Source organism: Struthio camelus, chromosome 24, assembly GCF_040807025.1.
Source record: "Struthio camelus isolate bStrCam1 chromosome 24, bStrCam1.hap1, whole genome shotgun sequence".
Lineage (NCBI taxonomy): Eukaryota > Metazoa > Chordata > Aves > Struthioniformes > Struthionidae > Struthio > Struthio camelus.
In genome coordinates, this window is record NC_090965.1 from 7,391,650 (window position 1) to 7,407,639 (window position 15,990).

Below are 15,990 nucleotides of genomic sequence, written 5' to 3' on the forward strand. Positions count from 1 at the left end.
CAGCAACTCCGTCGCTGTCTCCATTCAGCAAGCCGTAAGGGAGCCTATGCTTCTGTGAGCAGACAGGTTAGCTCGAGGTACGATGAACGCCCTCATCATCATAGAGCTAGCTGCCCTGCAGCTGTAACTTTCAATTTCCTCTACAGAAAAGACAGTCAAAAGATCAGTAACTTTTTGTTAAAAATATTTATTTAAAAAAATACAATTGTTTTGCATGTCTGGTTGCACATAACTATTAACATATGATTGACTTGAATAATTTGCTACAATGCTTTTTTAAAGCCAGCTTGCATTATACAAAGCAAATCCCTCTGTCAGTTCTTACATAAAATAGTTTTCTTTAACTATTCCCACCCCATTTTTTAAAAAAGATTGCAATACATTGATTTTTTATTTTTTTTTTGCACAAAAAATTGAAGCAATAGAAAAGTCACCTGATTGCTCAGGAAAGACCTTCATTATGTTTGAATAACAATTGCCAGTAAGCCACTCTTTAAAAGCATCATTTGTTACTCTGCAGTGTCATTACAGTGCACCTCCTCCAAAGTAAGCTTTGTATCTTAAACTTTGCCCTCCAAATTGTAGCCACACCTGAAAATGCATTCAAATAACTGCATATTTGCTGTAGTCAAGTTGATCTTACCTTTTTTTTTTTTTTCAATGCGCTATCAACATGCTGAAGGTCTTCCTAATATGTTATCTTGGAAGGTTAAGTAAAAGCAAATTTAGTAACACTGAACAATTACTGAAAACTTTGGCTATTTATGTACTTGCATTACATACCAGCATTTCTTTTAACACAATGGCATTAAGATACTCTGTAATATAAGGTATGCTTTTCAAAAAAAGATGTCAGACTGAGAAGCTACTCTATCCCAGGCAGGGTTACCCAACCGTAACCAGAGCACCAAAGCGGTGTAAGATTACAGTTGTCTCTAAAAGACCATGTCGAGACTACAGCGCCAGTGTAGGAAGTTAGCAGACGTTCACTACACCGTAATTTACTTCATCTCTTGACTTGGTAATATATATTAAATGCAATTCTGTTCTGGAAAGAGTAATTGCAAATGTTATCTGCTGACTTCAATATAATTTTACTGATAGTTCTACTTAACTTACAGGAAATTAAAAGGGACTCTAGTTCAGGGTTAAAGCGTACGTTAACCGATTGTCTCCTCAGTTTACCCTAAGTAAGATGTCAGAGCTGCTGTAGTATTTAAAAAAAAAAAAAAGCCTGCAGACATCATCTGCTGATTTTCAAAGAACCCAGCTTAACTTAAAAATTCAATTGAGCAGTAACACTAAAAGCATCAGAAAGTCACTTTCCAAAACAGATGTGCACTTTAAAAATAAACAGAACAACAACTGCCACATATTATCAGAGCTGATTAGGTTGCTTAAGTTCTCTAAAATTTAAGTTAAACTTCCCTCCCCTAAGTCTAGTCTCAGCCATTAGACAAAAAGCTGCAAGGAACAGATTCTCAGCTGGTTAAATTAGATCCCTTCCAGTGAAGTCAACAGCTTGACTCCGATTTACACGCCTCGGGGACAGGATGCAAACCTGCCATCAGCTCAGAGAGGCTCAGCTTTCCCAAGACAAAGGCTCTTGCTGGTTAACTATCCCTGTTCAGAGATGTTTCAGTCTCAGATTAATTCCAGCTGTCCTCACACACATTAGAGGAGAACAACCACTAGTCATATCCTTACTGTACATGTCACTAGAATTTTTCCATGTATTCATCTCTATTATTAAGAATATACTTCTCAGCTATAAAAACAGAGGGGGGAGAGGGAGATAAGCATTAAATGTGCTACTGTACTTATCACAAAACACTGTGACGTACATAAGGCCATCTGGTAACACTGCAACAGAATACAAACAGGATTTTAAAAGGGAGTTTCAGAATACAACTTTTTTTTTTTTTTTTTTAAACTACAATGAATAATCTCAACCCTGTTCACAGAGAATTAACATTAAACCTAGTACATCATATATATAAAACTCTGTGCAACTGAACAACAGCAGAACAAAAAGTCAATACAATTCTATAAAGCAGTTGCAAAGCCTGAAGAGTTAAGACATGCTAGCCAAAAAAAACACAACACATCTCAAGGAGCCTAGAGCAAACCCAGGTACTGTAAACCCCCTAGCACACAGCACACACCAGGAACCATGCAGAGGCCATCCACAAAGCCTTCCTGTGTTCAAAGGAATAAAAAAAAAAAAAAAAAAAAAAAAAAAAAGAGTTTCCAGTTATTAGTACAGCACTACCGCCTGCACTGCTCAAGGGCTGAAACGGGCTCCAAACACGACGCTTTCCAGCCTTTTCGTCCCGCTGCGCGTCTTACAGCTCCTTCCGTGTCTCCCTTACAAGACCGCTCTTTTCCGAAGGGTCGTAATTACCGTGTTACAAAGCAAAACAAAAAAGACGAGACTTTGAGATGAAAACCTTCTGCAACGCATGGTCTCAACTGAGAAGCAAGTGTTTGGAAAAAAGAAAGTTCAAATTTTTGTTCCATGAACAATAACAAACTATTCAGAGCTAAATTTAAGACACTTTTTGAAAGATGTGGCATATAACTATGTCAAAGATGCATTTAAAAATAATCTTTGGCAAATAATTAGTCCACACTGTGGTGTAATGGATTTGAGCACTACACCCCCCCACCCATCCTACCCCCCCCAAACCCCACAACAGCATGTGCAAAACATTTAAAAGTGGCACCTGCACAGTGCAGTATTTACGTTCAGTAAGCGCTAGCTGTACGCGCCGGGAAGCTGGGCCACGCGCTCAACACACCCCTCGCCAGCGGCGGGCGCGCGCACCGGCGCGTCCAGCGGCAGAGAGCTATTCCAGTCTCAGTTAATCAATGTCTATAAAAAAAACAGGTTTCAGCTGTCAGAGTATGCTTTTTATCAGATGTCTGGAATAGCTCCACAGTCAAAATCTTCTACAACAGTCTTTGGAGAGGGAGGGTAAATAAAAATCAAATTCAGTCAGTCTTTTCGTAGAATAATATATGAAGCTGACGTCTTGCTACCCCAAAAAGGGAAATACATTAGCATATACATTCAAGACAAAACATTGGGCCCTGCCCAGCTTTCTTACCTTGCAAGTCCTATTTTTTTAAAAAGCACGGTCACAGTCGGCAAAGCTGCATCCTGCAGAAAGGATCAACGTTCTGCAGCAAACGTGTGCTCCCTTCTTTATTTGTTCTTTTTACAAAGGCAAAAGTAGTATTTCTAAGTTCAGGATCTACTAGACACCCAAAGACAAAAGTTTAATCTTTCTGCTTTAGACGGCACCAAGACAGTCAGGAAATTTAAACAGAAGGTGTGTTAACACTACGCAACACAGATTGCAGCAGTAGGGCAGCTCTGCCATCACTGTGGCTTTGCAGTTCCAAGGTTACAGCCTTACGACTAAGAGCAGGCTACAGAGAAAGGGTTTCCTTCTATTTTCTAAAACTTTTCTCTGTCCAGAATGAGCTTTTATAAAGGGCTCCTGTGGAGCTCGAACTGAGTGGAATGCAATGTCCACAGATTTCAACTCAAGGAAAAAGTCTTTTGCAGTAATAGCCCTGAAGAGCTGCATGGAACAATTGTCACTGCGTTTTATCTTTTAATCTTCATCTGACAGTCTCTGATTTCAGCAGACCAGCTTTAGCATTTCACATATTACCACCATTCAACTTGATGGCAATAGCCAAAGGCTTCTACATTAAGCAAATCTGCTAATGTTGTTCAGACTAAAGCGCAGCCATTGCCACTAACTGTTTAATTAAATTCAAATGGAACCATAAAAATTCCTGTTTAGGCAAGATATACTATACCTCATTAAAACATCCCAAATCAGCTTCTAAACAACAGGACTGCAATTCTAACGGATTATCAACTTGTCTGATGAGTACAAGATCCTGTGGGGCTCAGGCTGTTTGTTTGCAATACCATGCTTCATAATTAAGACAAAATAAACTATCCATACCTAAGACCTTAAAGGCCAGAAGGTACGGACGTTTCTTACACAGGAGAACTAAGGAACGAAACAGAACAAAATTGTTGTGGACACCCAAAACCCAAACATCAAGTTTTAAAATATCTGTCAACTCTGACAATGTTCCTTAACTACTGACGTAGTTTTTCATAGCTGACGATACCAAGATAGCCTCTTGATACAACACTGAGATGTGTCTTGTAAACAAGTATGCATTAAAAAAGGAAGAGGTTAAATTGTATAGTAAAACATGAGTACATAGAAAAAATGCTATAAAACAGTAGCAAAAAAGTAACTAAAAAGATATATGAATAAAACATGGATAGCCAGTGGACTGTCCTAACTGTAGGCTTCTCAACTCAGCACTAGAAAAATGCTACAGAAGTGGATCAGAACTCTGCATTTCAGTTCGCCTGAGAAATGTTATCAATGTGACAGTCTAGCTCTTTTATCCAATCTCAATTTGCAGAAGTTCTTGCATGGAAGTTGAAATCATGAGGGAGTCTTCCTACGTTCAACAACAATTGCATTTTTAAAAGTTGTGTAAAGGAAGATACACACATAAGCAGCCTTCCCTGGGGTTAAAATGAACACTATAAAACCCAAAAACAATCTATTTGCTAGATATCTGAGGTTGAAACATATCAAAAGGAGAAATTATCCCAGACAAACCACTGAATAGCCAAAGCCTTTCATAATATAATGCATGCTCCATTATGCCAAAGATTGCATGGATACTGAAGGATACTTGGACACTAAGCAAATACAATGAATTCTCAAATTCAAGGAATTTCATTACTTCCTGACCTATTGCAAAATACTTCAGTGTGCCAAAGATAGTGCATAGGAATAACATTCAGCAGACACTGCTGAAGACCATTTTTCTGAAACAACGATCTACACTTAAGCTGCTGTTAAGGAAAACACTTTCCTCCATCACCTCCATTATTAGCATTATATTCTCTGAAAACAGGTAGAGACAGAACAAGTATGGTTCTATAACCATAGGGTACTATTGACACATTTCTGCTTTCCATGGAGATTGCCTCTGCTAGCAGCACATGTTGCTAGTGGCATCCTGCAGTTCCGGACCTCAGAAAGAGCCAGATATGGCACATGGACAGCAACAGCAGCACAAGCTTTTCAACTCTGCAATACTATTATAAAGCAGCAGCAACAAGGAAAAGAGATTTCCAGAAGCAAGATGTTCAGCTTCCATGCTCATCCAGTCTAATTCTACCATCACCTATGAATTAACCATCACAATGCAAAAAGTATAAAGCATTCAAGAATACCATGGCTACTTCAACAACATGAAATTTAATGTAATAAAATGTTTTGGTAATGCTACACTACTAACTTTTTTAAACACGGTACTATACCCTAATTACAAACAGCTAACACGTAAAAGAGTGCCTGCATTAACCCCCTCCTTCCCTACACTGTATTAAAAACAAGTTGCAACACACTCCAAAATACTCCAGGAGTGAGCTGGTAGAGCACCAGCAATTCATGTAACCAAGCTCCAAGGAAGTCACAGCAACACTGTGCTCTGTCAGGAATGTGCCAATTCAAAAAAGCTGGCAGTTACATACTGGTTAGCAAATGGGTGTTTAATGAGGCAGCATACACAAGACAGTATTGCCTTAAGTAACCTGAAAGTTATAATGGAAAAAAGGTGAGCGAGCGTCTCCTCTCCCACCTCATCTCGCTTACTCTTCCAACTTGCTTCCCAACTGCCTCCTGAGATTATAATCCTGTATGGGACTTTTATTTTCCTAGGCATGTGCTTAAGAAGCAAAAGTAATCATCTTCTCAGTGCTATCTGTCAGGAAGTTGGACGTTATCAGATTGAAACCAACACATACAGGCTGCATTTTCATATTAATTTTCTCTGAAGAAGGTATTCCCAAAGAAAAGATGAAGGTGTATCTCATCAACCACCTATGGCAGTGCAATCTTATGAAGCTACTTGGAGAAGAGCATGACACTAGGCCAAGCAAAACTGACAAGCTACATTAGCATTTGGTTCTCTTGCATACCTATACTCAAAGTGATACAGTCTACAAAAAATTAAGTGCATGTGTGCACATACACAACTTTTAAACAAATAAACTTGGCTTTGCTCCAGAGGGGACAAGGAAGGGGAAGCAATTAAATTGCAAGTCTTTAATTGCAAGTCTTTAGTGCTCATTAGTTATTTTTAATTCTAATCCTTGTCTGCAATGGTGCTGTCAGGACCACACACTCAGTGGGTATAAAATTGGCCAACCTAATACAACCATTGAAAGTGCTGCTATTTATACATAGCTATATATATTTCCTAGAGCAGACTCATAAACCATCATGCAAACCAGAAAGTTCCACATGCCTGCTCTTAATCATGATCTGCAGCTTGCTTTCTGCATTAAAAAAAAAAAAAAAGTCAATATTGCACATTGTCATTTTAAGAGCCACCGGCACAGGAACTTTATCCGCTATCTGCTGATGTCTAAAGTGTGCACCAGTATTATGCCTCTGACGTAACCTAACGGGAAGCCCAGTTCCCTACACCAGCTCACTCCCTGCTAGCTCACCTACAGACAGGCATATTCTTTTCTCCAACCTCCCACCGGACAAGGGACTTTCTGGATGAACAATGCCCAAAAAGCAACACCATTACACCCAACTCTCCAGGGTATTATATCAAAAGCATACTAAGTGGTTTGTATATTTCAACGCTAGAATATAGAAAGATAACGTCACTGCAGTAAATTAAGTCTAGGGTATTATACACACGCATTAAAGTGAATTCAGAGTCTGCAAAAGTGGCAAAGGGAAAACTTGCCAAAGCATAGTTCACCGTTGATCCGTAAGACAGGTGCACTACGTAAAAAGTACAACACCCGCTTCTCTTGCTCTAAAGGTACAATCTTTCTCGGCTCATTAAAACTTCAGCCTAAGAGAGCCAGCGAGGATGTCAAAGCAAAGAGATGGTCTCTGTCTCCTAGCGGACAGTTTATGCAGAAGATTATCTTACTTCGCCAACTCAATGTACATACGTGAGTAGCAAAGAGAAGTTGCTGCCTGACAGCAGATGCCCAAAGTGGAAGGGCACGAAGCCCAGTGCCAACACACCAAGACATCCAGTCTCCGAGGGGCTGTGAGAGGGAAACCTCTTTTCTTTCATTTGTCAGTTCTCTCAAAAGAACTCCTGAGGTTCTAAAAATCTACAAATTTCATTTCACCAGTGTTTCAAATGGCTCTGGAAACCAATCTTGTACTAAGCCATACACACAAAGCCACCAAGAAAAATAAGCAAGCACAAATTTACAGTAAGGCTAATATAGCGTGACACCTCTCAACTAGCTGTACACACTAAGCCTAACCTTTTCTGGGTCTCAGTTCTTCCTCAAATAAAAAAAAAAAAGCAAGAGATTTAAAGCAAAACTTGAGAAAAGAGCTGGGAGAAAGGGAACGTTTCCAATTCAAGTGTCTCAGCTGTGGGAAAAGAGCAATAACGTTAATGCTCAGACGTTAAGTGTTCTCACCCCTGCTTGGGTCTGAAGCTCTAGCATCAGGCAGCAACCTCACCAAATAGACACACCCTCCAAACCTCATGTAAAATCCATCATTCTGCTAATTTTCTAGCAGTCAAATTACAGGCTTTGTAACAGGTCTCTGGCAAAAGAAATGTTTGGACTTTAGCATTCAAACGATCTGAGAACTGAAAGGAACTAACCCCCCCATTCATTTGTCTCCAGGCCTTGCCTCCTCACAGAAGGGAGGGCAGGGAAGCATCCAGAAGCTAACCAGCCCACTTCCCAGAGAGGCTGGACTGTTTGTATACAACGCCGTTCAAAAATTGTCTGTGTCTCAACAACACCGTCATTGAGTATTCCTTGAAATACTCCAGGAACACTGAGGAATATTTTTCCCTGCAAAAAGACAAGATGTTTTTACAGCAGATAAGACATGAGCTGTTTTGTTGCTGCAGAAGTTATCAGGCCCCAAGGCAAAGCCGAGTGCACACACCCCTTTCCCTAGCGTTTCCTGGAATGCCAGCTTCAATCATGATTAGATTTCTTCTTGCCAAGCACAGGAAGCAGAAGAACAGAGGTTTCCAAGAGTCAAAGAGAAAAAACTTCTCTGATACCATTTACAGCAATCAGTGCAGACTCAGTTACTGCAACATAAACTGAAACTCCCTTTACCCATAGTGAAGTCTTCCAACGAAGGAGGGAAGAGAAGAGACTGGAGCTTTGGCTCCTATTAAGGCGTTTGCATATACATTCCCGATTTGGGTCTTCAAAAAAGGGAATTTTGCAAAAAAAGGCATTATAATTGGGAATGGCAAAAACTATGACTGTTGATAATCTCTGTGGAATTATAAATTGCTCATTTAAAAAACATGGTTAAATATAAGTGTCATATCTTTCCCTTGCTCGCCAGTATGTCCTTTCCATGAGTTCATGTGCTATGTCTTCTGTAGATCAGGGGAAAATGGGCCAGGGGTAGAGGGTCCATCCAGTCCAGACAGAGTAAACGGCCCGTGACTGTTCAGCACTGACGGAAACTAAGAGACAAAACAGAAATGATTAAGAAAGAGGCCATTTTAATTTACTGTTCCTCTCATACCTGTGTCTCTAGAAGCTCCCCCACAACAAAGCCCAGAACACTTTCAAAGAACGTCTTTGGCTTCCTTCAAGTAATGGATTTTTTAAATGCCAGTGCATCATGGACTGCACAGATCCAGCTGTTACAGTGAGTACAACTGTGCAGAGAGAAGAAAACAGTCTGTAACCTCTGCACCGAGCACGGGCTATGCACTAAACTAGTCGGATCACAATTCAGTGATTTTTATACAGGTTGTTGGGAACCCATGTTCTAAAATGTTCCTCAATTCATTATCAGCTATTTATGGAGAAAGAGGTCCAATGGATTTTCAGACCAACTTGTTCAAATCCTGTTCTGACTGTGCATATAAGCTACTCCCTTCATCTCCATGGAGATGACAGATATAAACCCAAAAGACATCTCATTAGATTTCATTCTCTGTCTAAGCAGAATCAGGCAACAGATATGGTTATTCCTGTTCCAAAGTGGAAGGTGAAGGGAGAGCATCAGCAATTATGACTTGAGGATTTTTAAAATATATTAGTTAAATAAACATCTGTACTGAAACGGTGAAGCTGAGAGCTTCCAGACAACAGAAGACAGCAGAATATTAAGATCACAAAAAATTGAACTACACATTGCCACAGAGACCACGCTGATGCAAAATCTCCCTTCCTGCTAACAGTGAGATTTAATATATTTCAGCAGAAGAAGCTGTAACAAACTATTACAGGAATCAAGAGAGAGTACCAAATTCCATTTCTGGTAAAGTCTCAACCAATAAAGCTACAGGAAGGCAATTTTTACAGGAGGAAGGACAGACCTAAAAAAATTCCATCTCTAACTACAACAGACTACCATTAATTTAAAACATTTCTGAAATACCGACATTTACAATATACTTAAACCAAACAGGGTACATGTCCACTAAAATTAAACTTGCTCACAAAAGCTAACATAAGGGACAGAAAACAGAAACTGCTATTTTTTTTTTATACTGGCTATAAAACGATTCCTTGAATTAAAGGACATTTTCAAAGACAAAAGACTAGTAAGGACTTCAAACTTAATTTAACTAAGTAACCTAAGTACGAAGTCCTGAAATACTTACCATATAACCGCCTCAATGTACTACACAGCAAATATTACTGGCCTAAATTTGCCATCAGATTTTTGGGCTAACTGATGATTACAGTTCTTCTGAGAAAGGTACTGACAAGCGTGGCTCAGTGGCAAAGACCGGCTAAACTTGTCGGAGCTTACCTGAAAGAGCGTATTAGCACCTTGCAACCTTGCAGGACTGAGAGGAGCAACCGGACTTAGCGTACTCCAGAAGTGAATACTGGAGAGCAAGGGGCTGGGGGTCAGCAAGATGGGAGTCTGCAAAACATACAAAGTCAGCCAGCTATGAGTTAAACCTGCACTGAGAGTAATACATAGCATATGTAAATCCAGCCACAATAATCTAGCTCCTACAGCTGTGTAGGTTTGGATCCAAATTTCAGGGACTCCCATTGCCCCCTCCTCCTAACTCCTCCAACAGGCTGCCTCTCTTCCCATCAAACCCAACAGCACCAATCATCCTGCTCTCCCTCCCCTTTCTTAGCAGTTGGCCCTCTTTTCCCACCAGCCGCCAAATCCTGCTGTAACCTACAGCAAATCAGACCTGTGCAATTCAGTGTATGACACCTGTAAGCATATAATTTTGGAAAACTCAACCTACGAGTCTAAAATTAGCAGACCCTGGGCATACACGTGACCTGAGTGACACTGAATGTCAGCTACAACAAAAGAAATTTATACCCAACTTCTGAAAACACTAGATTTTCCAGGTTCACTCACCAAATACTTTAAAGGGTGCCAAAAGAGCAACTACATTTGATTTTTTTCCCCCGTCTTTAGCAGTTTTGGTTTTCAATCAGCAGTTTCCCTGCAGTTGCCTTCCAACTCCAGCTTATTAAAGGAAAGATATTAAACACATACAGAACAATGTAGCAGCCTAGCTCGATTCCGTTCGCTTCCAAATCTTCCATGAGGAAAGAAAGCTTTCCTTTTCCACACAGTGATGACACCCAAGTCATGCAGCCACTCACATTACTTTTAGTCACAACACTGTCTTAAGCAAATGGCTACTAAATCAGGTAAAAGAACACAGTTAAATGAATACCTCAGCGGTTCTGTTTATTTTTAAATCATTTTCAAAACCAGCTTGAAAGATATGGACAGGGTTTGGGGTTTTTGAAAAAAATTCCCCGTCACCCTGGGAAGATTTACAAATGATCCTACCGGTGCTGGTGTGGGTTCTGCCTCCACACGCTAACGCTGCACAGACAGGTATAGCTGACATGCCACTGCGCACGCTTTAGGATGGAAGCTAATATTGAGTATACATTTCTGGAACAAACCTTCTGTTTTATTTAAAAAAAAAAAAAAAAAAAAAAAAAGCAGTGACATCCTGAATTTCAGAACTCCAAACATGATATATTGGCTATTAAATTTTCACTTGTCCTCTCTTACTGTTGTAAAAGATAACCACTGCTGTTAATAAATAAAAAAAGGAAGCTTAAGGAAGGGGATTAGGTTACCTGAGAGAAAAGTGCTGGAGTAAGAGAAGCAGTTGGGAGAGAAGGGCTCAGTATCCCCAAAGGACTTGGATCGCTGCCTGTAATGACCAGAGTGGGAGCCAACTCTAGCCCTTTGGGTTTTTTAGATCTGGAGAGGTGATTGGCAAATTCCTTCTCCAGCACAGATGAATCCTGCTCTTTGGGCTCTGGGGATTGATGCTGAAGGCTCTGAGCCTGCTCCAGCTGCTGAGAAGCCACTGACTCTATGTCCGTGTCAATGTCCAGGTCAGGATTAGAGCTCAAGGGTGGCGAAGGAGGTGTAGAAGGAACTTGGAGAGTAGGAGAAATCGAGGATACAGGTGGAGTTGGGGTGAAGCTGGTGGTTAAGTTTGGCAAAGGTGCTGGAGCTTCAGGGGCAGTTAATTTGGGTAAAACAAGAGTCTCCAAGGTCTGGAGAGTGTCTTCTGATGCTACTGGAAGAGAGGATGCAGTTGAAATGGCAGAAGCAGTTGAAGTGGCAGAGACCGTTGAAGTGGCGGAGACCAGGGGGACAGATGAAGGCTTTTTGGAGGGCATGGTTACAAACTTGATGACAGATGGTGTCGGATCCTGAGCGGGTTTCTTCTCTGTCAGTTTCTCAGCTGGATTCTCAATCTTGATGGACCTGAAGAGTTTTACACTGGAAGAGTTCAGGGAGTTCAGAGTAAAAGAGGAGTACAAGCCTGAGTGGATATAGTCATTGCGGCTGGAGGATTTACCACACGACTGAGACTTCTCCTTCCCACAGTTTTCCACGTCCTTTGGAGCACTGCTAACTTCTGCAAAACCAGCCATTTCAGGGTCTCCTTCTATACGGCCCACCACGAGTGGATCCATATTTAAAATCTCCGGATAGGAAACAAACTTGTACACAAACTTCTTACCATTCACTTTTTTAATGATATTCTGTGGGTAAGAAGATATATCATTTTTAGCCCTTTGGCAGACTAATTGTCTTGCTACAAACATTGCCTAAAATAGACTGAGGAATCAGATACTCTAGATAGCCTGTATCCTTTCATCAAAAACTTTTTTTTATAATTATTATTATTTTTTATACACTGGATTCTTGCAATTTCGTTATGCTCCCAGAGTATCATTTCCAGAGCTCTCAGACAGAACACTAAAGCAAGTGACTTTAACCTGACCTTAAACGCACTAACAATAGTCTTAAAGCTGCAGAGCAATTCTGTTTAAAATATTTTAAAAGATCCTACAGGAAACAAAAGATACCCCATTAGCCCCATCAAAGTCATAATCACTGATCTGGGTACAATAAATATAATCTAATCTAAACACAAGAGAACCTGCAGAATTAAGGCTTACAGGTTTGCAGAACTGAGGCCTAATACATCAAATCACGCCACCCTTTAATTCTTAATAAAATGACAATAAAAGAAAATAAGTAGTTGAACTAGTCAGCGGAATGTAGGCTAATCAGCAGTTTCAACGCCACAAAGTAGCATCTGTTGAATTTATTTTGTTCATTACCGGAATGCGACACGCAATTTCAACCTAAGACGATTCTTATTTGTTGGACAATTATTATCACTAAGACTTCTCAGTACAAAGTCAGATTAAAGAAACGGTGCTACCCAATAATAAACTCCAAGCAACAAACCACCTGCTACAAACTGACAGTTTCCTCAGAAACTGTGTTTTATTTTCTTATCTCGCACACCCACACAATAACAGTTGTGGGATAAACGGCTTACTGAGAGGTTACTGAAATGAAGGTAACAATCCCACATTGCAATTCTAGTTCAGCTTTTTGACATTACCTGTACAATAATGAAAGACTCGCACAACTCGTTAGAAAACACTAGCTAAACAAGAGAAGTATCTTGCTTAGCTTGACTGAATCCACTCTCCACATTACAGGTGCAGTTCTGAATACAAGGAGGAAAAAAAAAAGATTTTGGGGCTGCCTCATTGCAAATCCATATTTTGAAAGCCCCTTTGTAGAGACAATTATAGAAAAGATCTCAAGATGGTGCAATACTCTCCATCTTGATCATCATTATCTTTTTTTTTTTTTTTCCTTACTTATGCTGGAGTGTTCAGGATTTTAACCCTTGAAGGACACACACACTTGGGGAGGGCTCAGGAAGGAGATTATTATTCACAGAAAGACTCCTATTAGCAAAGACAAATGAAAAGAGATACCATTTTGCAGAAAGCTATCTAGACCCTTATAAAACTATCACTGGGGAGGAACAAGGCAGGAGCACAAATGGAAGAAAAAAACCCTTAAACAAAAACTAGCACACCTCACTTAAACCTGGGAGACAGAAGTGGCACCTATCCCCTTGAAGAGAATGAAAAAGGAAACAAAGCTCATTAGGCAGAAGCTGGTAAGAGGGATAAGGATTGGAGGTGGATTTATGGGCTTTGTTACCTTCACATAATAATATCTGAGAGCACGGCTGAGTTTATCATAGTTCATACTGGGCTTGTTCTTGCGGATTCCCCAGAGTCTGGCCACCTCCTCTGCCTGCAGCAGTTTGAACTCCCCGTCGTTGGAGGTCCAACAGATGATATTCTTGTTCTGAGGCTCTTGGAGGAGTTGGAGGAGGAACTGCCACAGGGTGATAGCACTGTCCATAGCAGTAAGCTGAAATTCAGAAAGGCAGATAAGAGGCAACAGATTAGGAACAGCACATTTTCTTCGTCTCCCTGGAAAGGGGTAAGGGAGCAGAGATGTTATTTCCAAAGGCAGCAGGAGTAAAAATTATTAGTCACCAGTCGTGAAAGATGTTCCCTGCAGAACAGAGGCTGAGAGCCAACTGCTGTCGTCTCCTCCCACATGTCAGTCCTTTTCACATGGGTTATATTTAGCCTCATTTAACTAAATCAGGTCACTTTGGGTAAGTTGCAATGAGTCATTATCCAAAAAAACCAATTTCTAAGTCGATCCATGTTCACCCATTCTGACTTGTACTGCTTTATGAGAAATAGCTCAGGTGCACCTGGACCAAACCAAAATCCCCACTCATTTCCTCCTCATCTCCTTACCTGCACCCACCTCCAACCTCTATGTCTTTAAAAGAAAACAGATAGCAGATCAAATAACTGCTTAAGTGACCGGTAGGCCCGAACAGTACAAAACAACTCATTTTTCCTTCTATATTCATATTTCTACTGCCGTTTTGTAAGAAGCCCTCTTAATGAGGGGCTCATGAAGCCCAATGTATCAACCCCCAGCGCCCTCTCATTCAAATCTTCTCTTTTTTTTTTTCTCCAGACTTCATCCCTGCCATTTCTAAGAGAATAAACAAGAAAGTTAAAAATAACAATAATCAAATGCTCCTTCGCTTTTCTCCTGATCCCCAGTTGTGTCTTACCAACATCAATCTTTTAGGCTGAGACCTAGCACTAGCACTTGTCAGTTGGACTCAGCGCACTTCCAGCATGTTCACTAGCACTGAAGTTGTGGCCGTAGAGATGCATATCAAGGATAGACAAGGCAGCAGAGATGACGTGTTTCCCTGAACATATCTGACCCCCTAAGACAGTACTTCAGCAGACATTTTTAAGCAGAACGGTAAGTAATCTTGTCTGTACAACGGAAGTTATATTAGTATATGCTACTCTGTGCATTAAAACAAGTAAAATTATATTAATGCAATATCCTATATGGAATATCCTGTTCTAGAACAGAATGGCTTCTCTCAATATAGCTTAAACTTCTTCCAATGAAGCACAAACAAAACTAGCCACTCTGGAATAAGGACCTTCACACTGACCTCCACTGGCAATATTTTGACATGCGAAACTGCTAGATTCTTCCCATATAGACCAAGCTCAATAAAGGCAACACTAAAGAGTATAGGGGTTTCTGTCCAGGTGATTCTGCAGCACAAAACGACCAAATGCTGTTCACAAGGCTCGGCTCTGAAACAGATGCACCAAGCGCTACTTCAGCGAGCGGGACCAAGGCCCGTATCCTTTGAAGTACATGTGTATTCAGGATAAGTTTAAGATTCAGTCGGGACTGCCAGTTCATACTTTGTTACCAAAGCCTTTTATTCCAACCTCGTTACTGCCCAGCACTTATCCACCAGAAGACAGCCCTATATAAGGAAGAGAACAGTCTACATGTCAGAGCTTCAGAATTTAGTCAGCCCTGTAAAAGGATTACTGCTGACAGTTTACACAGGACTCCACATTCTTATTTAAATATGGTGCCCTAGGGCAGGTACTTCGGGCAGAGCCCAGTTCATTTAACCTATTTTTAAGAATACCTGCCTCATGGCACGCTTACATGACTACGCAGGGATGTTACATTGATCAAGTCAAGTAAATTGCTGCAATTAGAAGGAACAATCTCAAAATGAAGGACACCCACACCACCTTGTTATGCTGGCCTAAGGTGCTTTCCTTGTTAATTACTGCATGCATACAACTCCACGCTTGCCCAAATTAATTGCTCAGTACTCTAAGAAAATATCAGCTGCTGAACTCTGTGCTTTGAGACTCTTCCTGTAGTGCACTGTGGAATCCCAGCTGAAAGTTATGGGAAATCTGGGTCAGGGAACCAAATCAAAACCCTTCTGCGACTTCTCCTCTGACTTGTATTCACTTTTGCCAATAACACTGTGTATCTGCACAGAGGGAGCACCGAGGACCGTGCATGCTGCGGAGCATCATAACAGCAGGCTCGTCTTTCTGTCAGGATGATGCGCATGCATTCGGGGTTGCGCAGACATAAGGACATGATTCTGCCACTCTACAGAGCTGTCGTTACTGCTGATATGCGTTAACAGAGAAAGAGCAGGAGAACGAAGCTGAGCGAT

At 40.7% G+C, this 15,990-nt stretch overlaps 1 protein-coding gene across 4 annotated transcripts in view; it reads right to left on the minus strand.

The window, feature by feature from the left end:
- Positions 1-639: 639 nt before the first annotated feature.
- ELK4 (ETS transcription factor ELK4) overlaps positions 640-15,990 on the minus strand; it is a 34,000-nt gene continuing 18,649 nt past the window's right edge. For all 4 annotated transcript variants that reach the window (XM_009672226.2, XM_009672223.2, XM_009672224.2 and 1 more), the window contains 4 exons: positions 13,593-13,808; positions 11,177-12,100; positions 9,855-9,971; positions 640-8,550 (listed from right to left, as the gene is read on the minus strand). In XM_009672226.2, the coding sequence (XP_009670521.1) occupies positions 8,452-8,550; positions 9,855-9,971; positions 11,177-12,100; positions 13,593-13,799 (1,347 nt within the window). In that variant the 5' untranslated portion in view covers positions 13,800-13,808 and the 3' untranslated portion in view covers positions 640-8,451. The remainder of the gene's footprint in view (positions 8,551-9,854; positions 9,972-11,176; positions 12,101-13,592; positions 13,809-15,990) is intronic.